Source organism: Perognathus longimembris, chromosome 12 (assembly GCF_023159225.1).
Source record: "Perognathus longimembris pacificus isolate PPM17 chromosome 12, ASM2315922v1, whole genome shotgun sequence".
In the NCBI taxonomy this organism is placed as follows: Eukaryota; Metazoa; Chordata; class Mammalia; order Rodentia; family Heteromyidae; genus Perognathus; species Perognathus longimembris.
This window is the reverse complement of record NC_063172.1, coordinates 61,949,140-61,975,325: the sequence shown is the minus strand read 5'-3', so window position 1 is coordinate 61,975,325 and position 26,186 is coordinate 61,949,140. Positions and strand designations below refer to the sequence as shown.

Below are 26,186 nucleotides of genomic sequence, written 5' to 3'. Positions count from 1 at the left end.
GTAGCACATGACACTGGGAAGTAGTGATCTGCAGGGTATATTTTGGGGGCATAAAACTGTTTCTGGAAAAATCTCGAAAGCCCCCATGCCACCTCTATGTAGGACACGCTCATAAAGCAAATGTTTCCTAGCTTTAATTTTTGTGAGCTCTCTGATGGATTAAGCTAAACATCTCTGAGCTTTACTCTTTATTGCAACAGTGCTAATTTTTGCCTGTGGGAACAGTAATTTAGAGTTATTAGTGAAAATGAAGGCTAATCTTAAAAAAAAAAAACATCTAAACGTAAGCTGAAGTTAAAGCACTCACAGATGAATTAATCCACTTTCCCCTTCCCTATATAGAGGACAAATATTACTTGCAGTAATAAGGAAGTCTGGCATCAAGCACTTGTTGAACATACCTGCAACCCTTCAATGGCCAGTTTAAGGATGGAAGGTGTCAGTTTAGAGGCTTGTTTGAAGGAAAAATTACTCCAGTCTATAATTAAAATGAAGCCATTTATCTGAAGCTCAGGATCTTCAATGAGCACTTCCAATGACAGCAAGATGGCACGCAGGATATCTGTGAAGGAGTTCCTGTGACAAGAACAGAAAGGAGAATTGAGTGTGCGTATAGAAAGGTGACAGATAAGAACCCGTGAGCAATGAATCTGGTGTCTGTGTGCCACTGTTCCATGAACCTCGCCTGTTGAATCCTCTTCTACCCAAAAAGACTTTCATATAGCTGATCAACTTCCCAGGAGCAATACTTCAAGACTCCCAGGATGCAGGTTTCCCTTTGATCTGACCCCAGTGCACCATGAGCTGTTGTGCTTCTGTGTTCCCGTGACTGTGCTCTGCTTCCCCGCCCCCCCCCCCTCCCTGCATGGGTGACATTCTGCTGAAATACAGCCCGGCCCCATTACTCTCCCTCACTGAGTTCCACACCCTCAAGGGCACAGCATTTCCAGTCCTTGAATGCTCCGTGAATCATTGCTGAACAAATGGATCGAGATCTCAACCCAGAGGTGCTTATTTCAAGTATGTTTTGTTTCTCCAATCTTGCCAAGGGTGTGAAAGCATTTGTGCAAGGGATGCTACCTCTTAGCTTTGGTTCATCACAGAAAGTGAAAAGTAAAGCAGGAAAAATCACTTGTTTGCCCTGATGGTCTCCACAGCATGGTTCGGGAGGGCGATCACTGCGAGTGCATCAGTAATGATAGCAGGCAGATCTGCTGAATGCAAGCAAGGTGGGGTGACGGCTTTCCAGCGTGCTTTGTGTTCCTCCAGATCGTCCACTCATTCACCAGCTCAGCTCATCTTCGTTGTAAACAGTTTTAAGATGTGAGGAGATGATGACACCGTGCTACTCTATTCTAGAAGTTATCTGAAATGCACATCTAATATTGTAGATGCCCAACTTCAGTGCTTTTCTTAGGTGACTATAAAGGATGGTAAACGATGGCAAAACCTGCCATTTCCTTCTGGATTTCACCAATATCATTAGTCTTATCTTGAAACCAGTGTGAAATGATTCCACCCAGATTTCAAATTCTAACGGCTTAATGTCTCCACATTCCAGGGCAAGTTAGCAGGTAAGAATTTACTGAATGCCTATTATAAGCTCATTGTTGTATTTCCTGCTCTGCTTTCAGAGATCTTTAGTTTGAGTGTGGAGGGCAGGGGGAGATTAGCAACACGAAGTGAGAGGGATTGACAGAATGTGCGTATACAGATAAATAAGTATGGATAAATAAAGGCTTGGAATATGCCTTGAAGAGTACGTAGATCGGATTCTGATGAGTAATTAGGATAAGGGAAGTAAGAACCTTCAGGAGGGAGGACAGACACAAATAAAAAATAAAAATATACAGCTTCTGATACTTTCAGTAAATGTTTCCCTTTCCAAGAAACTAAAGTTTTGCTCCCCAAATCAACCCATTGTAATTACCTATGCTGTATTGGAAAACTCCTAAAGCCTCCCCAAACCACATATCTCTGACTGTATTAACATGACAGATACCCTAAAATGAGCTCATGGTTAAAAATTATTCTTGCCAGGTGTGGTGATGTATGCCTGCAATCCTAACACTTTGGAGGGAGAGGAAGGAAGGTCAAGAGTTTGAAGCAATCCTGAATTACACCTGGACTACAAAGTGAGACCCAGTAGTATAAAAAAATACATACAGGGCTGGGGATATAGCCTAGTGGCAAGAGTGCCTGCCTCGGATACACGAGGCCCTAGGTTCGATTCCCCAGCACCACATATACAGAAAATGTCCAGAAGCGGCGCTGTGGCTCAAGTGGCAGAGTGCTAGCCTTGAGCGGGAAGAAGCCAGGGACAGTGCTCAGGCCCTGAGTCCAAGGCCCAGGACTGGCCAAAAAAAAAAAAAAAAAAATACATACAGATTATTAACAGACTCAACAGTCTCAAAAAAAATCTCATAGTTCTTATTATCTTACATTGTTGGCTTTTATATGTGTTACTTTCATTTTGAGAGGTGCCATATTCCCATTAACATGAGGTACATTTTTATTGAGGTATTGCTTTTGCTTTATATCATTATAAAATGATGCAACTCTTCTTCAAAGAAATCTCTCACTGGGAAGAAGCACTGAATTAGAGAATGGGATCAAAGACTATGAATTTAGGCAATTCCAAACGGAAATATGCACACACCAAATAGTAAACTAGAAATCATCAACAGAGTTATCAGGGAGTTCCTGCCTGGTTTTAAGCTTTCTTAGGAAGATCACCCACAGGAACAAACTCAGGATTGAAAATCTGAGCCACGTACTATGTACTATGGTCTTCATTCATAGTACTGAGGTTGAAGAAAAAATTAAAGAAACAATTTTTTTAAAGTCCTTATACAAACAGTACTGAGTCAAAATAAAAAAGAGAAGAAAAATGTCTAAAAATCGAGAATACAGTAGGAAGCATGGCTCAAGAGGCAGGAGCCTAGAAGCTTTGAGTTCAAATCATCCTATCAAAAACCAAAAATGTGATAAACGACCTTGCCATAATACTGTCTGCAATTCTATTATCTATTAATTATGCATTAGTTATGGCTTTCTTGAGATGCAATCCCTTCTTTGTGTGACATACTTTGACTAATGTTATGTATATAGATGTGACACAGAGCCAATTCTGTGAATAGATCTCAGCTGTTACCCTTGTTGTCTTGCCCTTCTACTCATGCTCGTGGTAGAAACGTGCCACGGACAGCGTGCTAGGTTGAATGGAAGGATAGGACACACTGGGATCTGCTAGTCAAATATCAGATCTCCGTAAAAAGCTGTGTGGACCATGTGAACCCCACCTAGATAACCTTCACCTGCCCTGCACCTACATCAGAAATAATTCGTAACTAGTTTCTAAACCACTGAATTTGGTGATAGTTTGCAGTTTTTCTTGTCCCTTTACTGCTAATGATACCTCAACCAACAAGGAGTGCCTGCTGGAACCCCTCTGGAGAATTTGGCCTCTGGGAAAACAAAGCCTGTTCTGACATGGTGGCAAACAGGTCTCTACTCAAGGGAGATGTGGAGCCTGACCTCCTGCCTCTGCCATTCACCATACTTGAAATCGCCCGCAGAAAAGTGGGATTCATCCAAGGGCAACTTTCTATTCTTCCATGTATAGAAGCAATTTTGTGCCCTTTGAGAAAAGGAAATGCAAAGGCGCTTTGTGAATTAGAAAGCCCATTCCCAAAGGAGGTAGTATTTGTATTTGCTGAAGTATGGAGAGGCCATTCTGAATCCTGCTACTTTCCTGGTAGTAATGGTAGCAGGAGAAGGCAATTGGAAATAGACTGGTATGTAGAAGTCAATAGAAGTTGCTAAAAGATATATACATGAACCAGATGCTGGTGGCTCCCATCTGTAATCCTATATACTTATGAGGCTAAGATCTGAGGATCAAAGTTCAAAACCAGTCCTAGCAGGAAAGTTTATGAGATTTTCATCTGTAAAAGTGGTGAGTGGGTATATGATTCAAGTGGTAGAGCACTAGCCTTGAGCACAAAGCGCAGGGATAGCACCCAGGCCCTGAGAACAGGCCTCAGGACCAGCATACACAATAAAAATATGAACGTGGTAATCAGTAAGGTGTGGTCCTTAGATTTTACAATTTGGAGTTAGGCAGATTCTGATTCGAATCCTGGTCGTTTTACGTGAGCTTAGCAAGTTGCTTTATCTCTCTGTGGCTCACATTTTGCATCTATCTGAGAAACATCACACCTGTCTCACTGGTAATGATAAAAGGAGCTAGTGCCCACAAAATCCTCAGCAGGGCAGCTGACCCAGATAAATGCACAGGAGGTGTGATGCTCATAGTAATTTTCATTAGTATGAGTACATATGATATAAAGTAGAAAGCCAACAGGATTGCAAAGTGTTTAGGCCTCACAAGAAGGAGAGATCATGTAAGTAAGGCTGGGATTTCTCAGAGAGCCTTCAAAAGGCCCATTAAAAAAGAGAGTTTGGACTCTGGACATACATAGAAAGGGCAGAAGGAGCCACATGCATAACAGAATTATAGTTTGCACGGGGAGCAATGACATGCTTGTCTGTGCCTTAGGGCCACTGCAAAGGAATGTACAAGAAAGATCAGAAATCTGATGGGCGGGGGTGGGGGGGAGGATGTGGCTAAGCAGTAGAGTGCTTGCCTACATGTATGAAGCCCTGGGTTCGATTCCTTAGCACCATATAAACAGAAAGAGCTGGAAGTGGTGCTGTTGCTCAAGTGGTAGAGTGCTAGCCATGACAAAATGGAAGCCAAGGACAGTGCTCAGGCCCTGAGTTCAAGCCCCAGGACTGGCAAAAAAGAAAGGAAGGCAGGAAGGAAGGAAGGAAGGAAGGAAGGGAGGGAGGGAGGGAGGGAGGGAGGAAGGGAGGGAGCGAGGGAGGGAGGGAGAGAGAGAGAAAAAGAAAGAAAGAAAGAAAGAAAGAAAGAAAGAAAGAAAGAAAGAAAGAAAGAAAGGAAGGAAGGAAGGAAGGAAGGAAGGAAGGAAGGAAGGAAGGAAGGAAGGAAGGAAAGAGCGATGTGTGCTGTGTTCATTCTGCCTGCTTTAGAGAACCCCAGACTGGTTGCCACAGGAGTAGTGACAGCTGTTGGGCTTACAGGAGATTTAGACAGGCAGAAAAGACTGCAGTAGAGGGAGGTGGATTCAAGTGCAATGGCAGTAGAGTGTGGGGAAACAATAAGGATGAGAGAATGTGAAGGAGACCACCTAAAACTAAGTCACTGGTTAGCTACAGGTGTGAGGAGTGTACTATTAAGGACAAGAGGGACTCTGTGAGTTAGAAAGTGAGACTGGTGGCTGTAGCTGGGTCTAATTATTTATTACACAGTAAGGATCAGCCACAGATAATGTTTACATTAACATCATTTGACATTGGGGATGACTAAGGTTTAGTCTGTATTCCTGCCTTCCAAGTGTTATGAAGCACTAGCTAGCACAAGCATATGTCAGGGTTTCGGGAGAGAATGTATCTTGTTCTATTCATAGCCTAGGAATACTCACCCTGCTAGCATAGGCTACAGTAAGCACTAATAGAGGTGACAGTGTGCAGAATTTGCTTCTGGATCTCTGGTAACCACTACTCCCCTCACAAAGAACGTGTTCAACCAATGAGTCTCAGTGGTAGAGTACAAGCAAGCAGGCTAACCACTCTACCCAGAAGTTCTAAGATACAGAAAAGAGACAAAACCCATCTGAGCTCATGGAGAAAATTTCCCTACTCTTCAGTATGTTTTAATTTTGCCTTAGGAAACAACCATTCCAGATTAGTGTGGGCAAGAATGAAGTCAGTGGGCAAATGATGATCCAGAAGAGTTAATAGGAATGCTAGGTGGATGTTTACAGACAGAAAGGCTGTGCCATAATCTTTGTAAAACATTGCAAAAGAACTAGTTCCCAAATACCACTCCATGAGAGTCTGAAATGCAAGCAAGGAAGTTTTTCTTTCATTCAGCAATCTAGTATCTTTAGAAAGAAGCAAAAAAAAAAAAAAAAGGAATTGGGAAAAAAAAGAAAAATCTAATCCAATGAAAGTAATCATCCATTACTAAACAAGTATGAAAAATTAATTTCATGCTTGTCTATTCTAGTAGCTCACTTGGTTGAAGAACACGAGAAAAGTAAAAATGAGGAAGAGATTCAAGAATGAAAGTAAGCACTTACTACAACTTAATAATCACTGATGTTAGTACCTCCACTTTGGCCATCCTATCTCCAACCAAAGCTTTCTAGACTGGAAGTTTTTTACACCTATTTTCCAAAAACAAGTAGAAGACTGCCAGTACACTCATCCTCCAACTCCAGTGACTTAGAGTTATTATTTCATAATTCATAATGGAGCACACACACACATAAAACTGGTATCTTTCAAAATTGCAAAATAACACATTTATGTTTCTACGTTATTCATTAACCATCCCACAAAAAAGTTTTGAACACTAGACATGGAGCTATGTTTCTATCAGCCTAACAGGGTCAAAACAACATGATCACTTCCCCCCCACAACCTCCGCTGTGTGTCTATCAATAGAATTATGTAGACATTTGTGGATTCTGCACTGGGGTAATCACCATATACTAGACACTACTTCAGATAGACTATTCTTTCTCTTGAGCTTGCCTATTTCTTACAACCACACAATCATGTTCAGGATAAGATATTGGACAATAAAGGAGAAGGCATTTTTTTAAAAATTCATCATATGGTCTCTGAACAATTTGGCACTCCTGAGGCCCTTTCCTATCAATGATATTCTACCATCAACTCCTGCAATCAAGAGGAAACTCCCAAATCACCACCTCTAAAATGACATGCAACTTGATTTCAATAGTATATTAGCAAAGCAGTGCTAACACTTCAAAATTTTAATAACTCAGACAATTGTCTAGTGCCACTGTAAAAATCTAAACTTCAGGGGCTAGGAATATGGCCTAGTGGCAAGAGTGCTTGCTTCCCATACATGAAGCCCTGGGTTCGATTCCCCAGTACCACATATACAGAAAATGACCAGAAGTGGCGCTGTGGTTCAAGTGGCAGAGTGCTAGCCTTGAGCAAAAAGAAACCAGGGACAGTGCTTAGGCCCTGAGTCCAAGCCCTAGGACTGGCAAAAAAACAAAAAACAAAACAAAAAAAACACAACCCCAAAATCTAAACTTCTGAACTTAGTAAAGAGATGACTATATCCTGGAAGGAAAGATCTTAAAACAAAAAAAAAAAAGTATAAAATAAGTTGCCTCTAACTTAGAAATGGAACTCTTAAAATAAGGATAACTCTCATCAGAAGATTTAATAGTGAGATTTAATAGTGAACTTGAGAAATTTGGTGATCAAAGTTCTTGATCCTTTTCCTTTGTAAAATTCTGGCCTTAACCATAAGCCACTGTAACAGCAACAAGCAATCAAATTCATGAAAGATTAAACCTTATTAGGATATTTATGTCCTTAAGATATCTTTGTAACCTACCTTGAAGGAAATGCAATTTGCCTGCTAGTTTGCAGATTGTCTTTCTTCTGCCAGCTGTGACATAATAACTATTTCATAATAACTATAACCTTGAGATAACTCAAGGCTATTAAATTCTTGGAGATAGAAAGAAGGAAGATTTCTGTAACCTCTATAGCACTGAGGTACCGGAAGATGCTTGCCACTGAATACACAGTTTCTGAGTTGGATTCTAGGAAGCAAGTCTGATGGGAGGAATTCTTTTTTCTTCCATTCTTATTTATTTATTTTTCTCTTTTCATTTGGTGATACTTCAGTTCAAACTCAGGGCCTCATGCTCAATTAACAGACACTTTAGCCACTCTGTCAGCTCATTTTTTGGCTCTTTTCAAGATAGGGTCTTGTTTTATGTGTGGGCTGTTTCTTAAACGAGAACACAAGTCTCCTGGGAACCCCAGGTATACTTCCAGAAATTATGCTCTATTTAACAGAAGCAGAAAAATCTTGTGTGGGGGTTTTGGTAAGACAGATAAATGCTAGAGAATTGTGACTCTAGGAGCTCATTGCAAAAGCAGATATAGATTGGCTGGCTGTCTATTTGAGAGTATGGATGTCGTTCCTCCTGGAATAGGGCCCATGGTACCCAGTGAATCTTGCCCAAGCCAACAAGGTCTCAGAGCCCCCTGAGGGGCCATGCTTTGTCCCTATACTTGCTTCATGGAGTTCCCATGGCTCCACTTTCTGGCTCTCCATTGGAATGTAGTCTCTTTCTCACCCTACCTCATCAGAGTAATCATAGGAGCACATAAAAGGTCATATTTAACACCATGATTGTAACATAAAATAATGGACATAGGCTTAGCATAGTTCAACATCAAAAACATTAAAAGAAACGACAAAAGACAAATGGCTGGCTGATTTTCTCTTACTCTTGTTAGTTAGTTTTACATGACCAGGCAAATTCACCCATGGAAGTTCTGATGCCTCTCTGAAGAGTTATTTTATGAAAGTACTTAAATCCAATGTTGGTTTCTTTCACTTAATTACATCACAGATTATCACTTGGCAATTTTCTCCACAATTAGAGCTGGTGGTTATTATTTATTGCTTCCACTTAATAGTAGCTACACTGCAGGAGATATTGTGAAACACAAGCTTGTTAAACTTCAAAGTAGGTCCAAAATATCCTACACTATGAATAGCAGAACGGAATTTTTGGAAATGCATTACATATGTATATAAAGACATATATTTTAAATACTCACAAAAAACAAAAATACATTTTAAGATTTGGAATTTTGCCTGGGAGGATTTTAATGCCCATACTTATCTTAGAAAAATCAAGAGTGATTATTGACAACTGGAGACCAGTTAAAGGAAGTATTTGGGAAGATCATCACTTTACTTTCCAAAGAGGAAATTAAAAAGCTTTCTGCTCTCTCTTAGCTTTTCACTCAAGGCTGGTGCTTTACCACTTGAGCCACATTTTCATTTTCAGATTTTGCTAGTAAATTGGAAGTAAGAGTCTCATGAACTTTTCTATTTCAGGTGGATTTTTTTAAATGAACTGGAAGAATATATTTTTAAAATGTGGTATGCTAAAATATATAATTTCAAAATCATTATGAAATTATTAAGGTAAAATTTTTTCTTATTGCCAAAGTGAAGTACAGAGGGGTTGCAGATTCATATGTAAGGCAGTGAGTACATTTTTTTTTAATTTTGGGATGGTTTTTAACTGGGATCTTCAGATCTCAACTTTCTGAATAGCTAGGATCACAGGTGTGAGCCACAGGTCTCCAGCTCCAACTCTAGCTTCCTGTTGGGCCTTGACCTCTGACTGCAAAGACTAGCTTTTTTTTTTTTTTTTTTTTTTGCAAAGAATCCTAATAAACCAGTTTACCGAGGATCCCCCACCCTTGAAATCTAATCACATTCCTCTTCTCTATTACACTACTCTTGACACTTACCTGATCCTGTTAATAATTTTCCATCTACTTCTTCACCCTAATCAATGTTGGTTAGAAATTCCCATGTGTCCTAGTTGATTTCAGTTACAATATCCTTGGCCATGACTACAACAGTCTTGCCTTAAGTCTTCTTTGCCATACTTAGCAAGTGTCAGATGAATAATTTTTCTTTAAACAAATGTCAAATTTCTGAAATGAGCTGTGTAGATAAATATCCCTACATGGGAAAATTGGCCAGAAAACAGGTCACTGGATGAATTCAGGAAACCCCTAACAACTTGAAGACAATGGAGACTGGATATTCTGCCTATGATCTAACCCTGGAGAGCTCTCCCCCATTCTACCAGAAACTGGCTCTGGAGAAGATTCAATGTGTTCATTTATGCTAATAAGTTTCTTCTATATCCAAAGCAAGCAGCTACATCAATCTATGAGACAAGAAGGGTAGGTCTCTGTGAGGCTGAGAGAATGTGCTGGGGATTCTTCATTTTACAGAGGAGATTCTAGCACTTGGGAACTGCATAGCTGAAATCAAGAGCTAGGATCCACCAAGTAGGGCAGTCATTTCAGGTTATTATTCCATGCTCAATGGATACATTCATTTCTACTAATTTGTACATTCTTCACTGACTCATTTGTCATCATTGCAAGCCCGAAGAAATGTCCTAGAACTTAAAATCAACTGCATTACTTATTATTTAAGTAAAACATCACATAATCTTCAAAAGTCAGTGGAAAAGCTTTTGTGTATCATTCTTCACCAGATACCATAAAAAGACAACCCATATATTTCTGCTGTTGGTCAAATGAAAAGTTGTCAACAGGAAATGTTTTTCTTCACTTTTCTTCAGGCTAATTTTGCAACTTAATAAGAAAAAATGCCTTTCTTCTCAATTTTCAGGGCACCAGATTTATACACAGATATCTTAAAAGGGCACAGTGATGATGGGTTCGTAGGCCAAAAAAATATCATTTGTGTTCAGCTAATTCCATTAGATTTAGCATTAGAAGAAACAAGGACAGGCACACACCTTATATGGGCCAGGTGACATGTACCACATTTTTCACAAATGCCATCTCATTCATCCTTCTCAACTACCCTGCAGACTAGACAGTCAAGTAGACAGTGCAGAGAGAATGTCCCAGAGGGGTCACATGGGAAGAATGACAGATATTAGAACAGTCCGTTCTCAAGGAAGCATGAATGTATTATGAAGATCCAACTCCAATACTCCCTTGAAAAATAGGTCCTGCCAGGTACAGGTGATTCAGTCCTATAATCCTAGCTACTTAGTAGGCTGAAATCTGAGAACTGTGGTTCAAAGCCAGCCCAGATAGGAAAGTCTGTGAGACTCTTCTCTACAGTTAACCACCAAAAAGCAGGAAGTGGAGCTGTGGCTCTCAAGTAGTAGAGTGCTATCCTTGAGTATAAAAGCTCAGGGACAGCACTCAGCTCTGAATTGAAGCCCCAAGACACACACACACACACACACACACACACACACACACACACAGACATAGGTCCTAACATCCCCAAATGTAGCCACCAGTAGTAAGTACTGATCCTTCACCACAGGTGTCTGGGAGCAAAAGGGTTCAAGTAGCAGACTTTCGGCGTAAGACCTTGGAAAGAATACAGAGAAAAGGTCAGCTGTGATGGAAGAATAACAGAAGAAAAGCCATGGAGGATTGAAAACAACATTGTGGGGGAAATATTCCCAATAGAAGAGAGTATTGATTTTCACTTGCTGGAAATGACTGACTTAGGAAAGGAGGTAGGTGAGGGACAAAGAATCATTTTCTTTTAATATTTGAAGAATATTTGTTTTCTTCTTTCTGTCTTTATTGGGTCCAGCAGAGGGAAGCTCTTAAATTACTGCTTGAAAGATACAGATGGGAAGGCAAACCCAGTGCCAAGGAGGATTGCTCATAATTGAATGGGTTACTGAGATTTCAAATCAATTTTTCTGGTGACCTTAAGATACACAGTATGATAGAGTTCTCCCAAAGCCTTCATCTTTATACATGAGAAAAACTAAGGCCCAGAGGACATAGCTAATAAATATCAGAGCCAGGACTTGAACTTCAGTGTCTGAATATCACAGTGGGAAGGGACCTAAAATATCATTGAATCCCAAGACGGCCAGCAGGGTTGGTTCCTGCCAAGATTTTATTAAGAAAATGCCCAGGCAAACAACAAAAAATTGGAAAGATAGTATGATACACTCTTCATTTGATTCAAGAACTTTCAACCCTTATCAATTGCTTTGTTTATCTTCTATGTGCATGTATCCGATGATGTGGGTACAGCTAAGACAAAGATGGAAAAGGTTACACACGTTTTGACTTCCTTATATACCACTCACCCTGTAGAATGTCCTAAATTTTGCAAACTTGACTAATATTTTTGTCCTGGTACTATTGAATCTGTTCCTCTTAAACTAGAGTGCGTTCTGTAGGTTTGGTTGGAGTTAGGTCATATATGTCTGTGATATTTTACAGCTAATAATGGGCCAAAAGACTTGAATTCATTGCTAGGTCAGACCAGTACTGCAAGAGCTCTCGTTGAGACAAAGACTATATCAAAGAGGAGCAGAAATTAATGCTGAGGTGTTCTTGTGGTGGGCAAGGATATGAATGGAAGAAGCTACAATGTTAGGAAGATCAGGGAAACATACTTTGAATTGAGATAATTATGGATGCACATGTGGTTATAGTCGTGTGTGTGTGTGTGTGTGTGTGTGTGTGGGTGTGTGAATTTTAACTGACCTAGATTAGTGTGTGCCCATCATCATAGTGGAGAGAGGGAACAGATCTAGTACAACCTGATCTTACATGTTTTATGACTTCCTTTTCCCATCCCCTGAAATTTGATGATCTCGAATCCATTTTTCCTTCCTTAAATTTTGTATTTTACAAAAGTATTATATAAGTGGAATTTTTACATATTCTAGCCTTTCAGGATTAGCATTTTACACTCAATATAATTACTGAGAAGCCATCCAAATTATTGCATATATAAATAGTTTGTTCTTATTTCTATTAATATTCAATGGTATGGATCTACAAGCTTTTCTTAACTACTAAACTTACTGGAAAACATATAAGCTGATTTTAGCTTGTGATTATTACAGACAAGCTGCTACCAACCTTTGTGATCGGCATTTAGGTGCATATTAGTTTTCATTTCTCTGAGATAAATGTCCTAATGTGAAATTTCTGGGTCATATGGTAATTGCAGGTATAGTTTGCTGTTGTTTATTTTTTTAAAAGTCTGCTAACCTGCTGTCTAGAAATAAAACACCATATTGCATTCCCAATAGCAAAGCTTCCCAGCTTAGGTGGTGTAACTATTTATCCTTGCCATTGTGAAAGACATGTAGTGATAACCCAACATTCTGATGTGTAGTCCCTGATGGCTAACAATGTTGAAGTGACCTCCAGAAATGAGTTGGGAAATGTGTCCTCTTCTTATTTCTTTTTTTCTTGAAGAGACTAGGTTTAAACTTGATGTTGATTCTTCTTTAGATATTTGATAAAAGTCTTCAGTGGAACCATGTATGTCTGGAATTGTTTCAAGAGTTTTGAACTGTGAATAGAATGATATTAACGACAGAGCAATACAGATCATTTCAAGTCAATTGAATCTGGGCATTTTGTTGTTTTTAGGAATTGCTCCATTTATTTTTAGTTGTTGACCTTGTCAGTATAACATTGACCATAGTACTCCTTTATTTCCATTCTCACAGCTGTACGACCTGTAGTGATATCATCCATTTTATTTTCATTTGGTGATTTGTGGAATTGTTTCTTTTTGTCATTTAAAATGCTTTTTAATATTTTTCTTATCTTTAAATAGAAAAGAGTTGTCATTCACCAAAGCAGTTTATGAATATAGTGCATCTTGATCAATGTCAACATTCTTATCCATCCAATCCACCCCTCTCCTTCCTTTTTTTTTTTTTTTTTGCCAGTCCTGGGCCTTGGACTCAGGGCCTGAGCACTGTCCCTGGCTTGTTTTTGCTCAAGGCTAGCACTCTGCCACTTGAGCCATAGTACCACTTCTGGCTGTTGTCTGTATATGCGGTGCTGGGGAATTAAATCCAGGGCTTCATGTATTCAAGGCAAGCACTCTTGCCACTAGGCTATATCTTCAGCCCCTCTCCTTCCTATTTTAATCTTAGGTTATGCGTTTAATTCTTTTCTTTTCTTTTTTTTGCCTTTTAACAATGCAGTTTATGTGGACAATGCATCTTAATCTGTGTAGTCACTACAAAATCTTCACTCTTTTACAAACCACCTCTTCCCTACTATTTCTCAGTTCTGTGGTATATACAATGTATTCTCCCCTACATCCTCCCCCCTTCCTCCCTTCCTTCTTCTACTCCTCTCCATTTGGACTCATCCTACCTTCTTACAAGTACTCATTTCTTGGTACTTACTTTGTTGGCCTTTAACTTAGTATTTTCTCTTTCTTTCCTATGGTTTTGCCCCTGTAACCGATTTTGGTACCCTGGGTATTGTATATACATTTATTGGAACTAGGGAAGGGAAGGGGAACATCAAAATGGAGAGACAAAGGATAAAAGTATTGCACCAGCAATACTTACAAGACAATTTGCTGTAAACCAACTGTACAACTCATGGGGAAGGGGGAAAGGATATGGGGAGGGGGAAGGTAACAAGTTGGATAAGAAATGTACTCACTGCCTTATGTATGAAACTGTAACCTCTGTGTACATCACTTGGACAATAATTGTTTTTTTAAAAAAGAATTACACTCTTTGCGCTCTCCAGAGTCTAGTACACTTTAGTTGACTCATTTCTAACCCCGTGCTTACCACTCAGTGTGTTTACTTACAAATTTATGGGCGCATTCTAGCTACCACAAATGAGGGAAACCATGCACCTTATGTTTCTCTAGGTCTGGCTTATGTCACCTAATACAATTTTTTATTTTCTTTGCTTAACATAATTTTTATTTTTTGTGCCAGCCATAGCGCTTGAATTCAAGGCCTAAAGTCTGTCCCTAAGCTTTCTTGTTCATTGCAAGCACTCTACCACTTGAGCCACAGCTCCATTGCTAACTTTTTGATGGTTAATTGGAGATAAAACTCTTACAGACTTTCTTGCCTGGGCTAGCTTTAAACCCTAATCCTCAGATCTCAGCCTCTTGAGTAACTAGGACTACAGGTATAAGCCATTGTAAGACACTGACACCTGGCATGTACATATATACTATACCTTTTATTTGGCATTGATTTCCTTCTGATTTTTGTCTGCCTCTTTTCATGGGCTTTTGTTCATATTTCTCTCTGCTTGATTTTTTTTGGTTACATTCCTTCCTAGTTTCTTGAGGTAGGAACCTAAATTTTTCTTTTGAAATTCTCACATCTTATATCAGCATCTCATGCTTTAAGTTTGCTCTCAGCATTGTTGTTTCCTCTCCACTTAGTTGTATGGTGTTTTTCAAATTTCCTTTGAAGTTTATTTTTCTTTTTTCGGGGGAGAGGACTTTTACACTACTTAGAGTATGAAGCTTCTTTGGTTAAGATGATGTGTAGAAGTATAGTACTTACTTTTCATGTCCTTTGAGACTTTTTTCTTGTCTTTCTCTTATTGATTTATAATTTGATTCTATTATGGTCAGAGACAAACACACTTAAGTGATTTCATTTATATTAATTTGTTAAGATTTACTTTATGGCCTCAGATGGAAAAATCACCTGTAATTTGAACAGGTGTCTTCTATCTGTAATACATTGTTCTCTCTGGCTGCTTCCAAAATATTTCTTTGTCTTTCATTCACAATATTTAAATGTGCTGTGTCTTAATATTTTATTCTATTTGGGATTGTTTCTTTGATTAAATCTGCAAGTTTTTGTTTTCTCAATAATTGTGTGACCTTATCAGCCATTATTTCTCCAAATCATTTTTAGCCTACTCTCTCTTCTCTCTCTGAAATGTCAATCACATTAACACTAGATACCACAGATCCTTAGGTTTCAGTTCAATTTTATTTCTGTCTATTTTCTCTGCGCTCAGATTGGGTAAATTCTACCAACTTGTCCTAAGTTTATTAGCTTCATGCTTTTCTTCCTCTACTCTACTAATGAGTCTTTCCAGCAAGGTTTTTGACATTTTTCTGCTATTATACCTTGCATTTCTGTAATTTCCACGGGGCTTTTCTTTAAACTTCTATTTCTTTGTTAACATTTTCTATTTCTTTTCACTTGTTTCAAATTATTTTAAATGACTCCTTAAGCATTTGTATAGCAGCTACTGTAAAACTCCTTGTTAGCTTATCTTAGTATCTGACTCATCTACATTAACATCAATTGGTTGCCATTTCTCATTTAAGCTGTGAATTTTCTTAGTTCTTGGAATGATGGGTGAGTTTCATTTGTATATGTACATTTTGACTATTATATTGGGAAACTGAATCTTGTTTAAATCTTTTATTTTAGCAATCAGCCCCACTTTCTAATTTAAGCATGCTGATTTTGATCTACTTTTCTGTGGCATGTGGTTCCAATAGAAGTTTCACTTTCTGAGCTTTTGTAGCATTATTTTGAACTGCTTTGTGGGCCTGTGGATCCTACTGGTCCCTGCAAATCCTCACTGGAATGGGAAAGAGCGTTCCCAGGCTGCAACTCCAAGTGTGAGGGAATTCTGTCCTGGACATCTCCCTATGGATGCTCTTGGGCTATTTTAAGTATTTCTGGGCAGAGAAGCAAAATCTCAGATTCACGTGGAAGATAAGGGTAGTAGCTTTATAACCATTGCCATGGTTAGTGCTGCTCATCTGTTCTGCCTGGTGGCTAATGTAGCTTGAGATGATTCAGCCTGGAACCTCCCTCTGAGCTTAAACTAACTCAATTACAACTCTATCAGTGAAGGAGATGATACAATATGGGTTGATGGCTTTATAGGGAAAACCTTCTGTAGGATTCTGAAATACTCTTAACTATGTGGAATCTTTTGGAAGAATCCAAGAATCAGCCTAGAACAAGTAGAGAGGAGAGACCAGATTTGATGCATACCCCCAACGTGGCTTAGAGGAGAAAGCAGGTTTGTAGCCACAACGCTAATTATATTTTCCTAGGAAAGAAGAAGTCATGTGTTTATGCCATACTAACACCCCCAACACCCCATACTTCTTGAGAAACTTCTCTCAGCTCTTGTCCCATCTTGTCAGACAAGCAGGACATCATCTCTGTTCAACTTCACAGTCAGATAGAGAAATGTGAGTCTTCACAGGAAATGACCAGTGCCCTGCGCTCTCTGTAACATCTCTGTGAGGATAGCTGGGCATCACCCAGTGAATTAAAGGCTCTGATTGGCTCTGGCTCCCCTAACCTATATGGTTACAGTTTTGTCTTTGATTTCAGCGCATAGCAGCCAAGCCAGGATATAATAAAGAGAGGAAAGGAAAATGTGTGTTTTCTAAGCTGCCTGGAGTCTAAAAACCATTTCAGTGTGTATGTGCGTTTAACAAGATGGTAGATTACAAAGTAAGCTTATCTTCAGGGTAATAAAAAGTGCCAGGCAGGAGCCATTGGTTTATTGAAATGGTTCCCTGTTGCAATGCATTATCACAGTACTTTACGATAAGGAGTAAAGTGTGTTCCAATATAACATCAGATAACGCCAACTACAGATTTGCAAGAGGAATTGGGAAGCAGAGAAAAACTGAAGAAAAACCATCAGGCAAGAGGGGGTAACTAGACCTCTGTGAAGAAAGCAATGACCCATAAAGAATACGTGACTTTTTCCAGTGACAAACCCTCAGGAGGACAGAAAGCAAAGGAGAGCTACAGAGTAACAAATTCAATATTCCATAGACTTATGGATCTCTCCAAGAGACAAAAACAAACCTTCTGGAGTGTGTGTGTGTGTGTGTGTGTGTGTGTGTGTGTGTGTGTGTGTAAGAGAATGTGGAATGTGCCTCAGGGGTGTAGCCCAGGGATTATCTGGATAGGAATTAGAAGTGTCCAGGTGCTGGGTGCTGGTGGCCCATGTCTATAATTCTTAGCTACTAAGGAGGCTGAGAGTGGGAGTGTCATGGTTCAAAATCACGTTGGCCAGGAAAGTCCATGAGAGTCTATATCCAAGTAATCAGCAAAAGGCTGGGCTATAGATGTGGCTCAAGTTGGAAGGAACCATGGATGATCAAGGAATCCTACTGAGAGCACCAGGTCCTCAGTTCAAACTCTGGTATGAGTGGGGGAAAAATACCTAGTTGATGGTGAACAGTCTTGCAGTGTTTGGAAGCACTCTGGAAACCCACAAGGTAATCTTTCTTCAGCCAGTGCTCCTTTTCTGTATCAAAGTTTTATTTATGTAGTTTCATTCTGTATTTATCTATTCTTTTCTCTCTGATGTTTTCATACCAGGTAAGTAAATGGCAGAGGTCAAGGAGAAAAAAAAGGGGAACAATTTTTTATTAATCCTAAAATGTACCCTAAAACACCTGCAGGTTCCTAGGCAGAAATCTAAGGGGCACACTTGACTCTTAACCCTTCCTCTACTTACTCTACTGTGGGTGAAGTCAGTGGGCAAACCCTGTTGGCTTTACTTTAAAGCAATCACAGCTGAGATGTGTGGCAAGCCTGCACTCACTGAGCTGATCTAGAACCTTCTACTTGTCATTGAGCTTTTATCACATTTGTGTACAACCAATTAAATGGGAAATGTGGGTGCCTTTCTCTGTCATTAGTATAGATGCCCTTTGAACATAGGACTAGCCTTGGTCCAAACCCTGGTACTGCCTCACCCAAGGGATGCTAAATGTCAAATGAATGCATCATCTGGGAGGGAAAGTCAAAATCAGTTTACAATAACAGTTCCAGGAAGGACTAGATTGACAAGTTTCTTAGAGTTTGGTAGGAATTTTTTTATTATTATATTGTAGCGAGCACTTCTAACCCTTCAGGGTCCCCTAATGGCCCCTGTTCTGTTACTCTCTTTAGCTATTTGGTTACTTTACCTGTGATGTCTCCTCTGTGGAGAGCACTCTGGGGGCGCTCGTTCTGAAATGGGGAGGCTGGGTCTAACGTGCCATCTTGGCCACGTAGTGGACAGGAAATTGGGTTTAGCTGGGGCCATCTTGTCTTCATGGTGGAGGCAGGGAAGTTCCACCTCCCAGGGGATGGGCATGCCTGAATTCCAGGGCAAGGACTTGAACAATAGGTTACTGGACCTGCCAAGCTTGGGTCATAAACCCTCAAGCTCCTTGTGACCCTGCCCTCTGACCTGACCCTATGTACTCCCGGACCAGCTCGGGCACATGGGGTATGCCATGCCACATGTCTGTGCTCCTGTCCTGTTTCCTGTCTCTCCTGCAATCATCGTGATGCCCCACTTCAGCTCTCCAGTGGAGTTGATCTGGCTTGTTGATATTGTTTTCCTTCCTTCTCCTTCTCTCCGGACTGTGTTAAGTGTATTTGCTGGGCTGCAGATCTGTGTGACAGGAAAACTCCCAATTCCAACTCTGAATGCGTGGCTTCTCTGTTTTCTCACTGTACAACAGTTCTCAGCCCTGGCTTCACAGCTGGTGAGACTGCACAAAATGCTGGTCCCTTGACCCATTCCAGCGTGGTTAATGCAATCACTTAGGGTAAGCCCTCACCTGGGTTGAGAAACCTGACTGGCATTCCATAGAAGGTGTGAGGAAGTCTCAGTGAAGTCAGGATGTGATAGAAAAGATCATTAGGCCAATATGTTTTGTAAGTAAATCAGTACAATATTTAATGCACTTTCTCTTCATTGTCTAACAAAGACTGGCTATCCTTGAGCATGGGGTCACTCTAGGGCTCACGCAGGCTGATTTCTTGAGAAATATCTGCCCCGCCTTGATAACTGGATCTAAATCCATTCCAAGCCTCACCCCAGGGACTCTGCCAGCAACAAGGTTCAATTTCTTTCACATCTGCTGCCACCATCTGCAACCTCCACATGTAAGAAAAGAAGACATTTAATCCCCTCCCCTTTCCTGCTTTCTTTGCCCTGCCTCCCCTCCTTTTTTTCTCTTGCCTTATAGAAGCACATTCTTAACAAGAAGGTGCTTTTCAAAGCTAATAGATTTCCTCTCACAGCTTAATAGCCAGAAATGTTTCCAAACCAAATACGAATACTGAGGGAGAGAGACAGAGACGGTGGGGGGGGGGGCAAAAACAGAGATAGACAGAGTGACAGGGACAGAGAAACAGAAAGATGAGAGAGAGAGAGAGAATGCATACTACCACAACAAAAATATCTTAAGTCTTTCATTAAGAAAGAAAAAGAAGAGCAAGAACAATATTCTAGGACATACCAAGTTATCCCATTGTAATTAAGACTCTCTCTCTCTCTCTCTCTCTCTCTCTCTCTCTCTCTCTCTCTCGCCAGGTATGTTGATGTGTACCTATAATCCTAGTTCTTAGGAAGCTGAGGCAGGAAGACTGAATTTCTGAGGCCAGCCTGAAATACAAAGGTACTGCTACTACTACTGCTACATACAACTACGACTATTATGAAGCCTGACCTAGTGAGATCAGTCTCAAAAAAACAAAACTAGCGTATGCCATGGCTTTCTCATTGGGATCATTTAAGCATTGCTCTGCTCCTGGTTACCCACTTGCTTAGAGAGGAGACTGAAGTCCCTGTGGTCTTTCTGGGTGCTCAGCCTGCCAAGGCTCCCTCGGTCCTCAGAGGCCCACACACATGAGGGTTCTTGATATTGAAAGTATCAGCCTAATCCGAAGAATGGGGGAAGGAGTAGTTACGGGAGAGATGAGAATGTTGAAAAGGGTGACATCGATTGAGGCATATTGCATTCTTAAACTGCTTTGTTAAACAGTAACTCCTTTGTACCATTACTTACAGGTAAACATTAAATAATATTTTTAAAATGTACATGTGTTTCTATAAGAAACAGTTGTAGAATTTTTGGGATGAAACTACATAATGATCACAAAGATTGTACTAAAGGCAGTAAGTGAAGAACATACTGGGCGGATGGTTGTGAGCCACTGAAGTGGAGGGCTCCCCGCTGGCCCGTGTGGATAGGCAGCCTGCCTTTGCTCTTTGGGTGAAACACTCGTGCAGATATAGGTGAACACAGGCATTTATTTTATTGTAAGGATAGTTTACAAAATTACACTATTTCCCCTAAAGTGGCACTGGAGGAAAGTAGAACCAGACGGGCAGATCTGAGACCACAAAATACACATTTGCCTTTTACTAACACAGTGGGTCACATAGATATAATTTTCTATTTTCTTCAGTTCATGGACATTTGCCACTCATGGTGGAGTAGCACTTCCTTTTTTCTATTCCAGTCCCTCATACTAAAGCACATCTCCTGGCTCAAATGTTAAAACAAGTGCTAGAATCTTTAAAGGAAAAAGTAAAGCTGGTTCCTTTGACAAAGGAAAAGTATTTCAGCTCCTAAGTGATAGTCAGCCATTGCATTTATTAATTCACTCTTTCATTAATATTATAAATTCAATAATATCAACTCAGTACATTTACATTTATTTATTTTGTGCATGCATACAACACTCATTGTATACTAGGCTCTTAGGACTGAAGAGTGGTACAAATTCCAACCTACACTTTAACATGCTGTCTAACCTACACTGCTGGGCTTAGCACTGTGCCCTGGACAGACTGAACTTGGGTTGCTTTTGAAACAGTATTCAGGATGTAGCCAGACCATGGCGGATAAATGTTGGATCTGAATTATTCTGCTCTTTTAGTCATTTGTTGTTTTAAATATTGCTGTGCTTCAGTCTCTCATTGGAATAACTGAAGTGAGAGTACCAACTCTATTGGAATTTTGTCAAAGAATTAATATATGAAAGAAAATCTTAGAACACGGCCTAGCATAGGAACTATATAATAAAGGCTGACCCACTGGTTCACACCTGTAGTCGTATGGAAAAGAGATGGTTTGAAGCCAATATGCTCTAATGGTGTGTCTTTCCACTAGCAACTGGAAGACACAGTACTTTTTGAGATTTAATACTTAGCATTAATACTTAGCAGCAACATGAGCAAGTGCTACAAGTGGCAAACACCGCATGTTATGTTTACCTTTTGGAAAACAACCATTTTGCCATAAATCTATAGACCATCAGAAAATTGGAATGAATGATGGCCAATGAAACTGAGGACACTGCACATTTTAAGTAAGCTATGTTGTAGCAGCTAAATAAGACATTCCCAAAGTTACTTTGAAGTCACTGTTGTCTATTTGAATTGAGTGGAACACGGAACCCTCTGTACAGCTGCAGTGTAGAGAAATTAAGATCATTCTGGTATTATACCTGAAGCCAGATGGATTTCAAAACATCCAGAATTTTTAGTATGTTGTGTTTATATTTCCTCTCTGTCTACTTTTCGCTTCCTTTTTATCTGTGATTTCCTGTGATTATTTTGGCACCTAATGAATGTATTTTGGACAATGTTCTGTCTTTTTCAAGTTCAATTGCCACATATAATAATTATAGCTGGCTTGCAAAATCTGCTTGGCACACACTGTTGATGTCCTTAAGTCCTCAGAAAGTCCTCCTTCATTATTTGCTACTCTAGGATGGATGCCAGAGTTTCTCTCTAAACATCTCCATGGGACATGTAGAGAAGCTTCCCCACACCTCCACACCATGATAATTTGTTATCATTGAACTTAGAAAAGGTGCAATAAACATCACTCATTTCTTCATCAAAAATTAACTGGGTTGTGCACACCAAGCCCTGGGCCAGATGCAGAGGCCATAAATGAAAATTAAATCCTGCATCTGGTAAGAAAATTGCAATGGTGAAAAAACATGGCCAAATCAGACAGATTCCCTCTCCTCAGGGAGGTAGGTAGAGAAGGTACACAGGCCACAACTACCTAGATTCACGATCATTGGCTAAGCTGAGTCCTCCCCTTCCACTACCATTTCCCTTCAACAGGACAATGCCCCTCTTGCTCACCTTACCGGGTAATGGTGCAATTAGAAGGCTCCCTAGCCATCTCTGATCTCTCCCCTTCTGCAGAAGGCAGAATGAAGTCAGTATTGGGGTGAGACAAGTAACAGAAAGAGCTAAAAAGTCAGAAACCTGTGCAACACTCTAGGAAGAGGCCTGGTTCACCTCAGTTGGATCTACCAAAGAGTTCTGGAATGAACTACCTAATGTGTGCTTTCCAAATACTCCTGAGGAATTGAAGATTCTCACAGGGGCTAAGGTCAGAAATTCTATCCCTTTCTACCAGACAGCAGTTTCATGATGTTTTGAACCTACTACTGTTAAAATGTTGGGTAATAATAACACCTTTCCACCCAAATGACAGTGAATTCAGCATCCATTCAAAGCAAAGAGACAGTGATAGATTTTATTCAGGGATGTTTACTCCCTGGACTTTGTAAAATCTTAAACAGCATTAGTTAGATTTGAGTAGCTCTATTCCAATCTACGAAAAGAGCTTTTTTGGCATTCCTCTCCAGCTTTAAAAGGTGGAAAATATTGTCAGACTAGCTCCTGTGTATATCTTTTTTTTTGCCTGAAAGAAAACTCTCAACCTCAGGGGAAATGTCCATCCGAGTGACTGCTCAGAAGAAATCGGCCAGGATTGCTGTCTGTGGGGATGTACAGACCAGGAGAGGATGGCCACCAGAATGGCAAGACCAGATGGCAGGTGCTGAATTGATTAGGGCTCTTCTCATAGATGCTAGAGGAAATGGACACAGACATGAGTTCCTGATCTGGATACCAGGCCTGTGATTTGGACATGCAGATTTATAAATGCCTTAAAAGAGACTGGACAGCCAGCTGTGAATACATTGTACACGAGGGAAAATGGACCATGGAGGACAAAGAGCTTGGTTGGGTAGACCAGAGGACGGCCCCATTCATTCGTGTATTTTTAACAGCTCCATGCTGCCATCCAATTTCAGCCCTGGTGCAATTTGTAGACCAGTTCCCTCTCCACAGAAGAATGGGCTGACGAACACATGGAATGGAATCTATTTTGTTGAGGTGGCTGAAAATGGCAAATACTGAACCAACTGTGAAGCTGAAAGGAGGTGTTTCCTCTTGTTTTCCTACTAGACATAATTTATTCTTTGCAACACATTTTGAAGTTATGTGTTTTCATGACAATAGTTTTAAAAGAAAGCTATTATTTTCATACCTAGATTCTGCCTGAGATGTTTGCACTGCGCTGACAGCTTGGGCACCTATGATGCAAAACAAAGCAAAGCAAGGCCCAAGAAATCAAGTTGTATTTACATTCCTTAACCCATCCACTTGTAAACATCCTGTTCCAGAGTCTGAAATTATTGAGCTAATTTTTTAAAAAGCTTATTCAAAAACACAATTCCTGTTTGCTTCCAAACAACATGACACTGAAATTCATCCAAGTTAAAAATGTACCCAGTAATAATAGAACCATCACAGAAAACAGCATGCAAATCCTTCAAAAAGAACCATAGAAAAATAAAAATATTGTAAGACCAGCAATCCTGCTCTTGATATGTATCACACAGGAGTGAAATCAGGATATCAAAGAGTTATCCGCAGCCCCGTATTCAGTATAGTATTATCACAATAGCCGGGATATTGAATCAAACTCAGAGTTCACAAAAAGATGTGTGGATAAATAAAATGTGGCCTTAAAAAGAAAGCTTGCCATTTTCAACACCAGGGATGAATCTGGAATTGAAATCAGATTTATCTGCTGATGAATCTGGAGGACATTATATTAAGAATAAACCAGGCAGAGGCATGACAAGTACTGAGCTATCTCACTGAAGTGTAGAGTATAAAAATTGGCACAATCGAGGCAGAGAAGAGAACAGTGGTCACAAAGGCTAGACTGGGGATTGGAGAGATGTCGGTTCAAGGGTTATTCATTTTCACTGGAGAAGAGGAGGAAGTTTAAGAGGTTTGTTGTACATCGCGCAATTGCAATTAATAACAATAAAATGCATCCATGAACATTGCTGAAAAGTCAAAAATGTAATGTTAAATAGATTGACTCAACAATTCCATGATGTACATGCACTCTGAAACATCATTTCATACATTATTAGTTTACCTATTTCTATTTACTAATTAAAAGTCAGACAATGAAAAGGAAGGAAGGAAGGAAAGACAAGAAAGAAGAAGGAAGGAAGGAAGGAAGAAAGAAAAAAAAAGAACTACCCACCACTGTCAGTAAGTTTGAAAAGATAATTCTCTTCTTTTTCTCTTTCCCTTTTTGTTATAAAGCTCATCAGCCTTCACAAGGCTTTGCTCTGCTGAATACCTATTTGATTATAAGACCTAGCCAACCCTTCACACTGAGGAGGCACTTGTCAGTCATGTCCAGGGGTTCGGCGTCCCTTCAGAGTACAGGAGTGAGCAATTCAATAGATGCGCAGGGCAGGACACGTGTTGACTATCAAAGCTGGAGGACATAGGACTGACCTGACTCTGGACTGGGCCATTTGAATATATTGTGCAAGGTAGGTAACTACACAAAGATGTCCAGGCTCTTCTTGGTTCTTAATGACTTGGGTATCTCTTGCTTCTTTCTTAAAGCAGAAATTCCAAATGCCTAAGAGCTCAACCCCCAGATCTTGTGCTCAGACTGCAACCAGAGGGGATGAAAAATATTCTCACTAAGTCAACATAGGGCCCTCATTTCCACTTAGAGAGAAGGAGGGAAATGTAGAGGAGGCTCTGTGATAGCACCTCACGCTGCCTCGTCTGCATCGTCCTATCGTACCAGCCCCAGGAGGAACAGCAGACACAGTGTCCCCAGCAATCTCTCGGAATCATGCCTCACTTCTCAATCTGCAGAGCATCCTTGCCTCTCAAACACAAAATAACGCAGGTGCTCACACACCAATATTTCCTTTCACCTCGTCCCTGACCTAGAAGCACAGCAAAGGCTCAGCATCTAGAGATTCGATCTTGTCGAGCTTTGTTTTGTCATTAGGCCTGCCTGTACATACTGGCAAACCAGTCAGGGGCCTCTAAGCATAGAGGCAACAAGAAATCAGAGCAGAGATCCTGGTGGGTTTCCATGCCTGGGCTTCATCTACAGACCTGTTAGCAGATGCTCTGCCAGGAGGCAGAGACACCAAGTTGACTTTGCCCTTGGGAATCTCTGCTACAGAGAACCATGGTGTATATAAAATGCAGAGTTGGTGTGGGAACCAGAATGTTCAGTGCTAAGATTCTACAACCTCATTTACCTGGCTCATCTCATGCATTTACCCAAGATGTCTGAGCTACAGTGATCCCTTCTGTAAATAAAAAGGGAAATAGCATCCTTAGCCTTCAGCAGGATATCATGGTTCTCCTTGCTGCACTGCTGATCCCTATGGAGTGTCTGTCCCTGGACCAGTATAACTTAGGCATGGATCAGTTATCCTCAGATCCCTGCCATAAACCAGCTGAGTCACAGCCATCTGTGGTTTTCAGGAGCCTTCCAGGAGATCCTGAGGTTCCTTCAAGTTTTAGAACTATTGCTTCATTCAAAGATGCCTGTTACAGAGTCTCGAATGCAATATATCCTATCTATAATATATACGTATGTATATGCGTGAGATAAATATCATACATAGATGCAACTATCATGTGTGTTACATATCACATACAATATATCTTGTATATATCTCATATAATGATATTTAGTGTGTATATAATGTGACTTTTCCCCCTCATTTCTTCACTCAGAGAAAAAGGAATACAATGTTCCTTATATCTGCCCGTGGCTCTAGAGTACCATCTCAGTTGAAATATTTGCAGAA

The 26,186-nt window shown here is 40.2% G+C and overlaps 1 protein-coding gene across 1 annotated transcript in view; it reads right to left on the bottom strand.

Moving 5' to 3' along the window:
- The window catches only part of Clvs1 (clavesin 1), a 156,808-nt gene that overhangs the window by 84,366 nt on the left and 46,256 nt on the right, over positions 1-26,186 (bottom strand). The window contains exon 3 of the mRNA XM_048358870.1: positions 402-576. Within this exon, the coding sequence (XP_048214827.1) occupies positions 402-576 (175 nt within the window). The remainder of the gene's footprint in view (positions 1-401; positions 577-26,186) is intronic.